The 17341-nt window shown below is 36.3% G+C and overlaps 1 protein-coding gene across 1 annotated transcript in view; it reads left to right on the top strand.

The window, feature by feature from the left end:
* The window catches only part of si:dkey-112m2.1 (transmembrane protein 132D), a 140107-nt gene that overhangs the window by 74475 nt on the left and 48291 nt on the right, over positions 1 to 17341 (top strand). Inside the window, exon 3 of the mRNA XM_026940837.3 lies at positions 6281 to 6424. Coding sequence (XP_026796638.3) covers positions 6281 to 6424 — 144 coding nt within the window. The remainder of the gene's footprint in view (positions 1 to 6280; positions 6425 to 17341) is intronic.

Here is a 17341-nt window from a genome sequence, read left to right on the forward strand (position 1 = left end):
ATTAACCCCTGATTGCTTGTTTTTGCACTGGGGTGTGTGCGGTGTTCACACTCGGCTTTGAGTTTGAGCGTTGGTGTTTGGGTTTTATCTCAGCCAGATCATCACTGTAGATACTGCGTGTGATTCGTACGGGATTTGTTACCAAACATAAAGTAGTGGACTTGAGAGATTTGCCTATTTGTAGCAAAATTGATGTGGTCCTTCAGTTTCTTTCCTGATGTATAATGTATGTTATCCTGCTAGCATAGTAATAGTAGTCTTTCTCTCATGGTCTCATGTATAAAAAAGTGAATACAGAGCATTATCCAGCTATGCATATATCGTCTTGCAAGCAGGGAAAGCTGCTTAAAACAGCTTTCATTGTGAGAAAGTGGACAGAAAACTCATAAGTATGCTAGAGCAACCTCATTGGCCTTCAGCTGGAATAATTAGCAGTTAATCCAACAGTTTCTATTTCAGAAATACTCTTTAACTCAGGACATGTCTATCATACAATTCTTATTATTTCCTGGAAATGCCAATGCTTTTGCATATCTGGCATATCTTACTGATCTCCTTAAACAGTATAACCCATCTCAAGCACTTTGTTCAGCTGAGGCAGGCTTATAAGTAATTCCTAGGATCAGTCACAGTCCAGGCAGTGGAAGATATTTTTCTTATAGTGACCCTCACCTCAGGAATGGTGTTCCAGAGGATATCAGGAACGCGGGTTCTGTAAAAGACTTACTTGCACAAAGTTCCTGTCATCATACATACCATTTGTGACTATAATAAATCTACTTTTTTTTTATTTTTTATTTTTTAGTTATTTTTAGTTAATACCTGTAGATTGTTTTAGTAATTGTGGATTGATTTATTAATTGTTGCACTGATGTCTTTTACTATTTATTTTCATTGTGATTCTTTGCTTTCTTTGCTTTTTTTGATTTTCAAACTTTTATTTTTGAGATAGCTATATCCTTAGAGATTATTGAATTGAATTAATATGATTTGAGATTTTGAATGATGATGTTGATTATTATTAATTATTAATTGATTATTATTATTAAGTTAATAATAACAGTAATTGCGTTATCTATTCAGACCCTTAGCTGCATATAAGAAAAAAAAGCTGTGTACACATTGTAAACATTGGCCAAGCTTTCACTGGTGTGCAGGGTTGCCTGGTCTCAGCAAATTTTCCACACCAAATATTTCTCTGAAAAGACCTGAAAATAGCCCCCCAATTTTTTTTCTTCTTTTTGTAAGTCTTTGTGCCTTAATTGACTTATGATACGATATGATGCTCCATGTCCTTTTACCCCTACTACACAGTTTTTTCATTAGTCTGCCACAAAAACGAAGCAGCGAAGAAAGAATGCATCTGACCCAAATGAATCCCGATGTCCCTGTCAATGGCTATCTGAAAGCCCAGAGTCAGGATATTACCTCGGCTTAGCACTGCGATATGATCAAAGACATAGAGACATGAGAACGAAGAACCCTTTGAACTGAGCACATCATCCTCTGTAACCCTGAGACATTCTTATGTGCTTCAGCTTCCTTCTTCACTTTGGACGTTTTCCCTTTTACTCTTATATAGCGATCTCGTACTCTCTTTTCTACCTGCACGTAGTCAGAGTGCTTTTCATTCATGTTGGAATTTAAAGACACTTTGTACAAGTTCTGGATATTATGGGAACTAATTTGTATCAAAGACGTTTGCAGAAGAAAAAGCTCTTCGTGTGTATCTGGGGAATTTCATGATACAATGAAATGGAGTAATGTGTGTGTGTGTGCGTGTGTGTGAGGGGGACTAGCCATCCATCTCTGCTTTCCTGCAATCAGGGCTGCAGAAACAGCACATAATGTTCAATGTGAATGAAAAGACAAGGACTGAAAAGATTAGTGAAATAACCACTGCTGGGCCTTTGAGCCTCCGCAGCCATAAAATGCAGCACAGGCCCCTAAGGACATTGATTGTATGTACTTAGAGTGAAACAGTACATCAGATTTTACACACAATCCAGATTCCATTTATTTTTCTTCGCTCTAGCAGGTTCCTGATTTATTAGCTACATCTATGTTGTACCTTCAGTTGAGGCCAGAAGTTTACATACACCTAGGCTAAAGACATTCAAGCTCATTCAAGCTTTACAACACACATTTATGTTACCATACAGTTCCTGTGCTAAATCAATTGTGGTGTCTACTTTATTTCCATAAGAGGTCATTTTAAAATAATAGCTAAGAGACAGATTTATTTCAGCTTTTATTTACTGACTTTGTGATGGCCACTCCAGTACTTTGATGGTGGTGTTTTTAAGCCAGTTTGTTATAACTTTTGAGGTATGCTTAGGATCCTCTCCTGCTGGAAGACCTAGTTGCAACTAAAATGTAACTTTCTGGCTGAGCTTTTGAGGTGTTACTTCAGTATTTCTAGATAATTCTCCTCCCTTTTCCAGCAAAACACCCAACGTGATGCTGCCACCCCCATGCTTCACACTTGGTGTTCTTGAGAATAAAAGCCTCACCCTTTTTCCTCCATACATAGCAGTGACCATTATGGACAAACAGTTCAATTTGTGCTTCATCTGCCCAGAAAACACTTCTCCAAAAGGCTGCAAATTTCAGTCTGGCTTTTTTATGCTGGTCATGGAGTAGGGCATACTTCCTTGTGCAACAACTTTTCAGGCCATGGTGATTTAGAACTCTCTTAATGGTGGATGTACATACTTTGGTATCTGATGCCTCCAACTCCGTCACCAGTTTCTAACCCTAACCCTAGTTTCTTTGTTGTTTTCTTGGGGTTCAGGTGTACCTTGTCCAACGTTCATTCATCCCTGGGAGTTAATTTGTACCTCTTTCCTGGATGATTTTTATATTTATATTTTATTATACAATCTGAAATGATGAGTTTGTATTCATCCTATGTTTGGCACTTGTTGAAAATGTTATGCTGTTGTAGTAAAATACTGAGTGGTGTGATGGAGCAGAATTACTGTTACCATCCCATAGTTGATTATTTTCCTATAACGGGGCATACCCAAGTGTTTTATTCCAATTTTTTTTTATTTATTAAAGAATGACAAATGTACTTTTTATCCATTTAATGGTGTTCTTGTTTCCTTGATGAATGACCTAAAAGGGCACAAAATTATCATCATTCTGAAATTCTGAAAGATGAATTTATTTTCATTTTAATCTCTTAAAATCCGTGTACATTTCATTCCTGTAATCCTAATTGAGCTTATGTGCATATGTGAAGCGAAGAGCAGCTTTCTATGTTGATGTTACTGTAGCAACAAGAAAAGCATCCTGATAGAGTGACATGGCAGTAGGAGGTGTTAGTTTAGTGTGCTAGCTGGATTTTAAATTCATGTTTTTCATATTCATCTCAGCAAAATGTCCTCCAAATATCCAGCCTGTGTTAAGCAAAATATTGTATGTATATGCGTTACTCCACTGCATCTTGGTAACCCAGAGCTTTGCCATAGTTTTGATCATAATTTTTGCTACCAGCGCTGGGAGGAAAAACAGACAGTGATTTTCCCAACAATGAAAATTGACCACTTTGTTGCATCAAACAGCGAGACTCCAAAAAATCACAAAATGCCATTCTGCTGCAGTGTGCCATTTCAAAAAATTAAACAATGTTTGGTTTTTTGCATAAAAAGACAGCTGGCAGATTAAAAAATGGGACAAAATTTGTATTTTTCAAATAATCATGTGTTTTTGCCATTAAAATGCTTGAAGACTGGTTTTAGTTACACCTATACAAGCCGGCCAACAGCATCTTTTCAAACTGCTGTGTCATGGAGCAGTGTAACACACTCAGAGGAAAACGCTATCTACCCTCTTCCACATACATAACCTCACAGACAGCCCCAGTTAACTAGTGGCACTGTGATTGACAGGAGAGAGTATACCATTCCTCCCAACCAGACAGCACGGCCAATTTTGTTGGACTGCAGGTCAGTTTTCGAACTCATGACCTTCGGATAGGGTTAATTTACACTGTTTAATTAAGCAGTGTTTTTGCATTCTCACACTGCAGTTGCACAGTTATACAACATTTAATGCTACTGTTTTACATCCCAACTTTAGCCAAAGTCAGTATATACAGGTGTTGATTAATTTTCTATGACAGTCACTCTGACAGTAATGCAACTCGTAATCGCAAGTTTACATTAATGCACTTGTTATAACACTTTTCTCTAGTAACAGCTAATTCCCAGGGACTTACGGGTGGATTTCAAATGTGTGTTTATATGTTTTCTGTCAGGAAATGTTTATTTAACCTTTATGGAAGGAGTCTCCGGTGTCAGCACGTTCAGTCAGCAGTAAAGCTGAACTTAAAACTTTTTTGACACAGGAAAGCCTTCAGGACAGGGTGGTTTATGCTTTGCAGTTTTCTCAGTAACACGACAAGCTGCTATTTTTTTTATCGTATTAACTTCAAGAAAGAGAAATAGAGGGAGGATATTAGGATATCTGGAGGAATGGCTGTTAATAGTTGCTATAATACAAATGATAACAGAATAAAAAACTTGTTTTCCTGACATTAAATGCAACGATACATTAAATGCAACGATAATTGAATAAAATGTATGACAGGTCATTCTTTAATAAATAAGAAAAAAATGTAAACCATTGGCAGTGATATAAGAAAAATAAAAACAGTTCAGTGTGGGCTGTTACAGGAAAATAATCAGCTTTGGAGTGGGAAGAGTAACTCCGCTTCATCACACCACCCTGTCACTCAATATTTTACTCGAACAGAAGCACACACAGTGGTTTATTCATTAGTTAGGACCTGTTGGTACAATAAAACCTCTAATAGTTGTTAGAGTTCAGACTCTAAAATGTTGGGTGTCTTTCCTCGCGTTGTGGTCTTCGGTTCGTTTTTGCTGCCAGCAGCAGTGTTAAAGCGCGTGATAAGGAGTCTCCAGTCTCTCACACTGACAGCATGGTAATTGCTACCATACGTTTTGAGGACAATGTCTCAGTACACATTTCTGTTCGACTATTTAGTTATCTCTGTGCTACTCTGCATGCATTTCTAATTAATTAGTTTCAGTCTTATTTGGATGGTATTGTCAGTGTAAAGAATTATCTGTCATTCATGACTTATTCTTTCTGGACCCTTTGCATTTCTATTCTGTATTATCTGCTTGTGATAAGCTGCAGGGACGACAGGACACAGCTGCACAACCGACACATGATTATAATGATCTGTACTAAGCAGTGTCGAGACAATTTACAAGCGTTCTGTTAGTCTTTGTAAACCTTTTACACCATGCACATACATCATATGCCAACATTCACTATTCATAAACATTGAATTATATTTATAAGTAAACCAGTGTGTGCTGGAAATACTGTGTCCAAGATGTGTCCAGGGCTGTTAATGATCACGGACAAGCTTCAAATATTACATATTAACTGTAGGAGGGCAGACATTTTCCATAATCCGTGCATAAAAGATCAAAATGTCACTCTTGAGAAAAAAGAAAAATAAAAACAGAAAAAATATTTGAATAGAAGATATTGAAAGAAAAAAAAAACAAAAGAAAGAATTAAAAAAAATGTTTGAAAGGAAAAAAAATAAAAGAGAAGAAATAAAAAAATAGAGTTTGACAAAAAAAGAAAAATGATAAAAGATGAAGATAAAGATGAAATCATAAAAGATGGAGAAAAATTAAACCAGCAGAAGTCATAAGGCTGAGAGAAAAAAAAAACGTAAACAAGAAATTATAAAAAATGAGAAAAGAAAAAAAATAATAATAAAAAATAGATTTTGTCAGCAAAAAATTAAACAGAAGAAATAATAAAACAAATTAGTTTGAAAGAAATATTGCTTCTTTTTAAAATTATGTTTTGTATTTTCCTGACTGATCTAAAAATCTATACATTTTTATAATAAATTTACAAATAAATCTAGAAATAAATTGATATATCAATTTTTACCTTCACTGGTGAAATTGTAATTAGGAAGTCTTTACTTTTAAGTGAAGTGCTAATGGTAACTGATTGATGTTGCTATCTTTTCTACTTATTTGAAGAAAATGTACATAATGTAACCAGCAGTTTGAGTCTAGTTAGTTGAATGTGAATGTAAAATGTATTTAGAGAAATAAAATATTACTGATCAGCGTCACTAATGAAACAGTAAAACGATAAAATGATTAAATCATATGGTCGCTAACAAATCAGAACCTTTTGGGATCAAAACAAGTAAGTAAGTAAGTAAATAAGTAAATAAATGAATTAATAAATAACATATGTTTCTCTTTAACAGGGTGAAGTTGAAAGATGACGTGGCGTTTTTAGGAGCGAAGGCCACGAATCCGGTGCAGTGGACCGTCAGTCAGGACGTGAGGAGCGAGGGACACCGAGTTGTTACTCTGCACTGTCGGAGAAAAGACACCAGCTATGGCCAGAGGTCAGTAACACTTACATTTTAGCAGAATATTTATTGGGAAAAGCATTAATTACTATCACAGTTGCTGTGGTGTGTGCAGCTAATTTGAGGTGTGCTCGTGCCTCATTAAGATGCACACTTTGTAAAAGGGAAACACACTTTAAATGTTAAATGTTCCTCCAGAGTGACACACTGAAAGTCTGGTGAATATGAGTTCATTTAATACAGTTTCTCCTGTTGATATTTGTGTTGATTTATATGTATATATTTTTTATAACACACTCATTCTAATACAGTTACTATAGTAACAACTCATTCACAGGGACTTTGTGTTGCTGAGGCTCCACATAAATGGATTAAAAATGTATGTAATTGTTCATATGGTGACGTTTTCTGTAAAAAGACATTTATTTAGCATGTATGGAAGGAGGCTCCAGTTTCAGCACTTTGTAACTGTTGCTGCGTTTACATGCAGTGTAATAATCCATTAATAGCCTGACTGAGAGCTCAGTCAGAATAGAAAACATTCATGTGCACACCTCAATTGAAATATCAGAAACTGATTAAAGCCAAAGCAAATTAAATTCCTATTTGACTGAAGAAGGTGGGCAATCATTTTAATAATCCATTACATAGAAGAATAGTAGCCATATAAGCATTTGTGGCTGATTACTTTCATTATCATAATCTGCACATGCTTTCTGTGTATGTGTGTTTGAGTCATGGTGTGTTCCTGATGCAATAAAATAGTTGTGTAAGAAAACATACCTCATGTTACACATTTTAATCTATTTATAGGATCAAATTAAATTTTGAGGCAGATGCAGGATGTGAATTGACCTCAGCAAAGTTCAAAGTTACTCGGGAAATTCAGCGAGTATGCACTTATACATGATAAAAATAAACTTTGACAAAACCTTTATTATAAACGATATATAGATTTTATTTTATTTTCAACAAGCAGTGTGATCTTGTTGCTGAATCCAAGTATAAAAAGCTAAGAACTGTTTTGGGGTCACAAATTTTTCTCGCTGTCCTTTCAAAAATCGTACCTAGATGATGTTTATCTGAGAAGGAAATTATTTAAAGCTGATTAACTACATGAGCAGCGTGATTAAAAAGCTGAAATCTCTGACTCACATGCTTCGCATTGCGATCGGAATGAATTCATTTGGATCGGTGAAAATCTTTGCGTGTAAACATAGCCACTCAGAAGTGAAGCTGTAACTTTAAGTTTTATGACACAGGAAAGTCTTCAGGCTTGGTAGTTTCTCAGTAACATGACAAGTTGTTTTTTTTTTTGTCTTATTAACTTCATGAATGAGAAAAAAAGAGAGGCTGGTGAAGGAACGACTGTTTATAGCTGCTGTAATGTGAGTGATAACAGAAACTACCTTGTATGTTCCACAACATGTATCATGTATCAATAACAATATCATCATATATAAGAGCAGTCGGGGATGTGATATTATAGGAAATAGGAAAATAATCAGAAAAAACTATTTGGTTTTTGGCCCAGTGTGTCCTCAATTTCAGTTTCAGTTTCAGTGCATCACTATACTTACCTGTCATTTCAGGAAGCTCCGCCTCTTAGGCACGAGGTGTGTGTGCATTTAGAGGCATGAATTTAGAAAGACAGGCTGCATTTATTTAGATTTTAAGTTTCACTATTTGGCATTATATTTCTGCACTAAAAATTACTACGACTGTGAAACGCCACCCACTATTCTGTGCTTTGAGAGATAAACCTCAAACACTGAACCTCATTTATCACTCTTGTAGTAAAATTGTGTGTAAATGATTTTGTAGGCCAAACTGCACTAAAAATTCCAGATTTACTGAAAGTTTCACTTTTCTTTGTACTCACATGCGTTTATCGATAAATGCCAATCAGCCATGAATTACCAAAGGCATTCATGGCGCAGCTAATGGCCCAGAATTCCATAAATAGCAACGCGTACTGAGAGCTGAAACTGACAAAATGAAGACTAAACAATGTTTTTACTTTTATCCTAATTGAACTGCTAGTCTTATTTCTCTTAATTTATGAATTTGTTTTGGCTTTCTCATTAACATGGAAGGACTGAGTTTCACAAAATATTAATTAAATTTGTGTGTGTAATTGAAATAAATACGTGACTTAAAGCTAAATGAACGTGAATTAAAGCTACGTGACAGTTTAATCTGTGCATAAAATCGCAGTAACTTGTCACCGATTATATGATTATAAGCTGATCCGTCAAGGACCTTATTAGAGGGTCTCCTTATGTATATGTGAATTTACACAAACTCAGGAAGGAAACTTAGAATTCGAACTAACAGGATTTTCATCAATACCAGATTTCTTGTGTAAATGCTCCTGCATGCAATTTACAGATGAATTCATTCATATCCAATGCGATAAATGAGGCCCAACGTTAAGTATAACATTGCATTGCAAGCATTTTAGAAATTAATGACAATGATGCATGACTATTTAAAGGGCAAAGTAATGAAAGTTCTGTATAATTTGATCAGGGATGCCCCTTTGATCTTATTATAGACACTAACAAGCTCTTACACCTGTGTAGTCAGCTTTTAACTCTAAAATAATGTTTGCAATGAAAAAACATTAATAAATATGCTGTATGTCTTGCTGTAAAACTATTCATTTTGGTAGAGTTATTAAAAACTGAGCACAGCTTCCTGATACCAGGGATGAAAGGTCAAGAGTCACTTTCCTGGCTGAGGTTTTGACCCTGTGGAGTTTTTAAATTCATGACTGTGTGTTCAAAAATTCTGGAAACTCTCCTCATCCAGACTGTGGCCTTTCTGAATGTGAGCATTTCTGCTAAATGGATGTTCATCTAGTGCACTTTCATCTAATTCCAGCACACTTTCATCCTCATAAACAGACGTTCAGCTTCTGCCAGCTTGCCGATTCTCTGATTGTCTCACTGATCCCTCACATCTTCCTCAAATTCCAGCTTCCAAACTCATAAGGATTAATAGCCCAGAGTCATTCCATTGCCTTGTTTGATTGACAGCTGTGTGCTTTTTGGTCTTGCGTCCATCTTCTCCAGCGCTTCTTCCCGCCGGCATTTACATACACAGATGAATCTCATGAATACTCAAATTTCCCAATTTTCAGCTTGATTGAGGGAAAACAAGAAGACAAAAAAAAAAACATTTCTGATGTTAATTAAGTGCTTTAGGATTTACTTTTCCATCTCAAATAACATTGATTTCCTGACATGTGTCAGTTTATCAAATAGCGGAAGGGAGGATAGGGAGGAGACGTGATGCACAGAGCTGGAAGTTATCACAAACTCAAGTTAGTTTCAACTCAAGGCAAGGGGAAAAAAAATGATGAGCATTAACCAAAACGGGCTTCTTCGCCTCCAGCCGTTGGTATAAATCATATTCTAATAAAGCACGCTTATTCGGTTACAATATCTCATTGAAATTCGTATTTGACGTCTGCGTACCTGAGTTCACATCACGTGTTTTTGCCCCTTATTGAAATTTTTTCCTCCATTGCAGATCGGAATGATTACGTTTACATTTCACACGAGTTATTAAAGTTTTAGGATATTTTAAAGGCTTTATAACAGCATCAGACATGTGAACATCAGTCCCTCAAATCCCTTTCAAATCCAACCATTTCAAATACTCCATGCCACTTTTTCAGAGCAAAAAAACATCATAAATATGTGCACCCCACGCATTAAGGTGCTGATTAACTGAAATCCGAGGTAACAATCACTAATTTGCATGTACGAGTGTACTCCTGAAACAGGGAGATAATATGGTAGGGAGGTACCATACTAACAAACTGGAAATCAAAGAATAACATTAACATTAACATCACACATTGGAAAATATAATAATCGAGTACATAACAATGGAAAAACTCAGCCTTAATCAAAAATAAATCTACCAAATGTAGCTCTATTTGGAAACCACTCATCACCTACATACCCCAGGGAATCACTTCGCTATAGCTAACAATACAGTCCCTACAGATAAACCACATAACCAAGGCCATACCGCACAACACATGCAACTAAATTACATACACATATACACAACATTCCCAGAAACCAACGGTGGTGTTATACATGTTAATGAACTCAACTGATATTCCAACAATTACTCCGATAAGTATCATGTCCATGTCGTGTCTACTGTCTTGTCTTGTCTGTTGTTTTGTCTCGTCTACTGTCCTGTCTGTTATGTCCTACACCCAACACTCACACATTCGAACCTTTAAATACAATGTACAAGACATCTACAAATATGAATAAAGTAAAATAAATAAAGTCTCAGTGGTCCCCCAAAGAAGAAAGAAAAAAAAAAAACATGAAAGAAATAGGGAGATGGACAGACTCAAGAAACAGGAAGAAAGACAGAATCAGTTGTGATGATAAAGTGATGAATTCTACTAGCTCTAAAGCTAGCTAATGAACTCTACATACATTTCATCCTTAATTATTTCATGTTTTTGCTTTCTCTTCTGGCTTCGTGACAGGTAAGTTCTATTGATTTTTTTTAAAAGTGCAACAATTCAAAATAAACTTGCGCAATTCCCACATGCTAGCGAGATGGTGCTCCGTTAGGGGAGGTTCCTGGTATAGCGTATTACCCATCTGAGGTGCTGGGGGAGTTTTGCACGTTGAGATTTGACATTTTCATAGCCTTAGTAATGGCCTTCATGGGGTCCCCTGAAAACTCAGGGTCCCAAGCAATTACCTGCCTTGCCTGTCCTGTAACTACGCCTACACACATCACACATGAAGATCGAGGCCAGGGGAAATCTGCTGCTCAAACTTGGGCCTGGAGCGCTGTGCAGACAAATGACCAAAAACCTTAAAACAATACGACTGAAGACAGATGCAAAAACAAACGTCAGACACACAGACACAAGAAAAAAAATTAACGAATGAAAAAAGAAAGAAAAACTGCAGTGAGAAGCAGCAAAAATTCACACAGCATGCATTCAACCAGAAACAGAAACAAGAAACTAACCACATCCTCTGTAAAGGAATATTCCAATGTTTCATTATTTGTAATTATGTGAAAATTACAGGTTTACAAAACCCATAAAAAATTATGGCACTTTTAAAGATGGTAATAACAACGTGTGATTTATCACAACACCTGTGCAGGGCCGGTTTTAAAAGTGAGATGGAATTTACTCGGTGATCCACAAAGCCAAAAGATTATTATCAAGTTTCAGTTAGATGTCAAAAGAAACTCTGGTTTACAAGACAGACATCTCAGTAATGAGTTCTGAGCTGTCGTGTCACTAATGAGATTCCCATCAAACATTTTTCCTCACAGGTATCACACTTCAGTTCCAGCAGATCATGTCAGTGTAGCATTTTGGTTGATATTTTTCATTTGTTCATTTGAGATGACTGGGAAATGCCGTGACACATTGTAAAAGACGAGTGCATTTACGAGTACTTCTGAAAAGTTTAATTAATGTGAAAAATACCTAATTCCAGTGTTAACACTTTATACATACTTTAATACACGCTAAATGTCATAAGTTATTAATGAAATCCTATTACAGCTTAAATATATTTAAATTGTAATTAAGCTATGTTTAAATATGGCTTAAATGCAGTTAGTTGTGTTTTTGAGTGTTTTTTTTAAACAACTTCACTGCTACATGCACTCCAACTAATTTACAAATAAATAAATGTAGAATTTTTTTTTGGAGAAGTGTACCTCTTTAATGTACTAAAACATCATTTTAAGTAATAAACTCAAACTTACCTGACAAATAAATACTGAAACCGGGGTATAAATTAAAAGGTATTAATTACAAAAATATTTTATAATACATTCATGTTTACTCTTTGAAAAATACACATACACGCACACACATGCATATATATATATATATATATATATATATATATATATATATATATATATATATGTGTGTGCGTGTGTGTGTGTGTGTACAATTTAATTATTTGAAGTGTACTATTTATTACTTCACGTGGGATGTCATGTAGATCTGTTTGATGGACAGAACATTTATGGAAATAACACTTAATAACAAAGCTATACTGTATTGTTACTATGATTAAAGAATGGAGAGACATATATATAGGCATATATGGAGATAAGAGGATAATGTAGCTAAGAGCTAACAACGGTCATAGCTCCATTGCATCATCAGACTCTCACAAGAGGTGTGGCCTAAAGTGTAAAGGCGGAGTTGTACGTTACAAAATCATACATACTGTAAATCTACAGCTAATGTAAATAAAGTCTTTGGAGGGGAGTGTGTGATGATTTAGAGATTACCCATTGCTAAACTGAAGACTATAAGATTCCATTACTCGTAGCTGTAGTGCAAAACTAAAGAAGCAAATATGTCTACATTTGTAAGTGGAACAAAATCCTTTTCTGTTTCCTTACACAGTAAACTAGCATAGCTTCCTGACCTGTCTCGTTTTCCCTCTCCTTCGTTTTCTGTCTGCCTCATTTGGCACAGCTGTGGATTTTTTTTTTTATAATGTATTCCTCTCAAACAGTGTGTGAAATGAGGATCAGTTCCTCCTGGAAGAAACAGATGTGTTACCAGCAAAGCTGTCCTGTGGATTTCAGGATGATCATTTACATGATTCCTAATTAAAGTATTATCAATATAGTCTATCAATAATAATGGTTAGATCCTTATTTCATTCGTTTGGCTTACTATGTAAGGAATAAATCATTGATTGTGAGTATTGCTGTTATGGTAAAATACTCAGTGAGGGGGTGGTGTGATGAAGCAGAGTTTCTTAACATGTATAGAAGGAGTGTCAGTGCTTTGTGACAGTCAGGGGTAAAGCCGTACCTTTAAGTTTTCCAACATGGGAAAGTGAAAAACGAGAGGCTGATGAGGGAACGACTGTTTATAGCTGCGATAATGTAAGTGATAACAGGCAGACGTTAAATGCAATGTAAATGTAATGTATGATATTTAATAAATAAAACTGTAATCACTGGTAAATTGCTGTGTATTAGAGCAGTAAAACACTTGGGGATGTGCTGTTATAGAAAATAACTTCAGGATACAGTAACTCCACTTTATCACACCACTACAACTCTCTCAGTTTGGGTTTTGTGTGGTTTAGTAGGTGAGAAATATGTTGTGTGTGTCAGTGTGATGAATTTTATTGATGGAGCTGCAGAGAAACTGAGATGCAGCGCCGCGTTAGTAATCCCCTCATGGGGTTTGGCTCAGCCGCCCCGGCTCTAATTCCCTCTACGCTGAAGACTGGGGTGATTCCCACGTTCAGGACGTATGTGATAGACTTTCATCATTTTATTCATTCTCTCCACTCGGGGATTAGAAGGATCCGACTTAGCTTTTTCCTTTGCACTTGTCCTTCCTTCACTCAGGCACTCTCTAGGTCAGAAGGTGGAATTTCTTGTGAACCTTCTCTCTCTTTTGTTGTCCTCTTTTTATTTATCACTCTGTTCCTCTCTTTGATTTGTCATCCAATGTTATTTATATTTGTTTATTTAGTTTGTTGGTATAAAGAGTATATTAAAAATGTGGATGTAGAAATTTTCATATAAAGATAACCTTTTTTCTCAATCCAAATTGTCACGTTCACTCACACAGTGATGATCACTTTCTAATATGTGATCCATTTTTGCTCTGCACTTATATTATTATATCCTTATATTATTATAGCTTACTTTTCTTGACACAGTTGGTTGCACCAGCTTTCCATATTTGGTTCCTAGTTCCTCACAAATCACCAGTCCAATGATGCATGCCTGAGATACTGTAGGTGCCAAAACTTTTACTTTTGGCAAAGTGGAAACACCCTTTTAAATACTAATCCATCATCTAAAATGCCAGAAATTAGAGAAGGTACCAATACAAAGCAAGTGTTACTGTTACTTTAGATATTTCATAGCAATATGGTTTTTCCTAGGCCCTGAATAGTTCCCCTTTTTATATACCCTAGTAAACAATAAATAGACTTAATTGTATATAATGTATATTGAAGTTTGTCTAAGTATGTTGTAAGTATACAAGTTTATTAATAACAATGGTATGTGCTTAAATAAAACATGCCAAAAATATATTAATTGCAAGTTTAGCTTAATTTAATAAAACACTCATGTTTTTAAATGCTTAATTTCTTGTATTGAAACACTTACTATAATAATACTCCATTTACTATACTGTAACAGTGAATAGTGTGTATATTTAGACAGCCCACGTATGTTATGATGCAATGATGCAGTTTTTAAATTTGTGGAAACGTGGGACGCTTCTTAATAAGGTTCTCTGGAGAACCCACAGCACTTGAGCAGTGTGAGAATCCAGACTTCCTCTCCGGTGAATTCTAATACGACCCGTTGTTGTTCAGCACCTTTCAGACATCTGGTGTGGGTGTGTTTGAATACAAGCTGTCGGTGTTGGATCTGAATTCAGAACATGCCCGAGCGAGTCCGCGTGTCAGGGGCTTCAGCCTGGCTGTGTTTAGATAAGAAATCTTGAGCTCAGGGAATACATGATTAGGGACGGAGAGAGAAAAGTGCCAGCCACACACACACATATATACAAACAACCATGAGAAACATGCACATGAAAAAATCAGCAAGCGTATTCTCATTATATTTTCATTTCCAGCTCAATTCCTGAGGCATCCTCAGAGCATCATCATTGTCTTTTAGCACCAGCTGAATCAAACCGCAGCAACATCAAAACACTGTCAATCACACTGAGCTGTGTTTCATAAGGCCAATTCACACAGAAATTGTTTTTGAAGCATTTTTCAGTCATCCGTCTCATGATGGGTGTTTAAACAGATTCAGAGTGGCTTGAAAATGGTGGATAGGGCAATTTACTTGGCTGCATCCTAAAACACATACTATCACCCTAAGTACTATGTCAAAAGAGCATGCTATATGTTTTGGCTATGTTTGAAATGGCACTATTTCTACTAAACAATATTAAAACCATACTAAAAAGCAGCATGTAGAACAGAGTGTGGGTATTCAGAGTTGAGTTAAGCACACAGTGATTATTTAATACCATAACTTCACATATCAGTATTCAGACATCAGAAATAACAACAAACTTAAGCGCTACTTGGAAGTTATGCAAGATTTACGAGATTGCAAGATTGGCGGAGTTTGTATAATGCTGAGGTGTGTCTCACACTCGATTCTGAGCATTAACTTAAGCACTTTCTTCTCGGACAATATTGATATTGAGTGTGGAGCAGTATTTAGTCCATGTCTTCATGGACCTCGCTTGTCTCGCTTTGTGCACTGGGGCATGGTCATGTTTGGGCCCTTTAGCTTAAGGAAATCGTAATCTTACATCCTATATGTAACATATCCGAGGCAGGGTGCAAGTGCGAATAAACTTTATTAAATAGACAACTATTAAACAAACCCAGGCAAGGAAAGAACCAAAATCTAGAAAAACTATAACAAAGGACTAGACCAATGCAAGACAAGACAAGGCTAAGCTAGGCTAGGCTAGGCTGGACTAGGCAAGGCAAGGCTAGGAGAACTCAACATAAAAGCAAGCAACTCACAACCCAAACACAATAACATAACAGTGACAATACACACACAATAAACACAAGGCTCAGCCTCAAGGGAGACAAATGGCAGAACATATATAGGGGAATTAATTAGGGGGAACACAAAACAGGTGTGTACAAACACAGGAAGTGATCCAGACAACAGAAGAAGACTTGGATTGAGGATGCCCTCTGTCGGTTTGGTAGGGAATTATCCATGATGAATGTGACACTATGAATGTGACAACAGTGTGCTTCTAACTTTGTAGCACCAGTTTGGGGAAGACTCACATATGGGTGTGATGGTCTGGTGTCCAACAACTTTGGCCATATAGCATATAAACATATTATGAGAATTAAAATTCTCATAATATGTTTATATCCAGATTTCTACTGAGTCTATCAAAGGTTTTGGCTAAATGCAGCTAGATGTAGAACAAGGGTTCATTCAGGGCATATTTTATTTGAACATATATTTTTTAAAATAATAAATAAATAATGTGCCATGTAAAATATTACATCACTATTGTTAGGAGGTAAACATTTTGAGCCAGCTAATTTAAGTTGAGGCTGAATGTTGATTTGAGTTCTGTTGAGCATCTAGTGCACTATATAGGCACTTCAGCACCATTATATTATAACCTGTACCCTATAAGCATATTCTGTATTCTGAGTTTAAAGATCCATGGAGTACAGAGGCTGTTGTTGATGCTGACCCGAACTCAGAAAGAACAGAGACTCTCAATACTGCATCTCAATGGAGTCTATATATAGTACACACACACAGTGTGTGTGTGTGTGTGTGTGTGTGGGTGTGGAGGTCTCCAATGTCTCGCTGCTGTTAGTTGCTGCAGGAGGGTTGGGATTAAGTTTCCACCTTTGGATTCGTACCCTCAGTCTTATCACATGAGGACAGCATGGCCCCACTGACAAACCGTGTGCACGAGCTCCAGCCTCGGAGCTGCCAGAGCAGGAAGTAAAGCCCAGGTTTGTCCCACTGATAAACACAACGAGGGGGAGATATGAGGAAAAAAAGACTGAGGTGAAGTCTGGTGAAGTGTATAGGGATCATATTTATATGATCCTGTGCTGTTGAATTCTAGATTCTGATTAGTCAGAAGGTGTTGATTAATTTTCTATAACAGCAGCTCTGACAGTAGTGCAGCTGCAAATCACAGGTTTATATTAATGCGCTTATTTTAATACATTATTGTTTTTATAGTAACAGCTCATTCACAGGGCCTTGTAGAGCACCCATGCTATATAAACAGATTAAAAAGTGTGGAATTGTTTATATGGTGAGGTTTTCTGGAAGCAGATATTTAACATTTATGGAAGGAGTCTCCAGTGTCAGTGCTTTGTAATGGGTGGAGGTAAAGCTGTAACTAAGATTTCTGGC

The sequence above is a fragment of the Pangasianodon hypophthalmus genome, chromosome 15 (genome assembly GCF_027358585.1).
Source record: "Pangasianodon hypophthalmus isolate fPanHyp1 chromosome 15, fPanHyp1.pri, whole genome shotgun sequence".
Taxonomy (NCBI): domain Eukaryota; kingdom Metazoa; phylum Chordata; class Actinopteri; order Siluriformes; family Pangasiidae; genus Pangasianodon; species Pangasianodon hypophthalmus.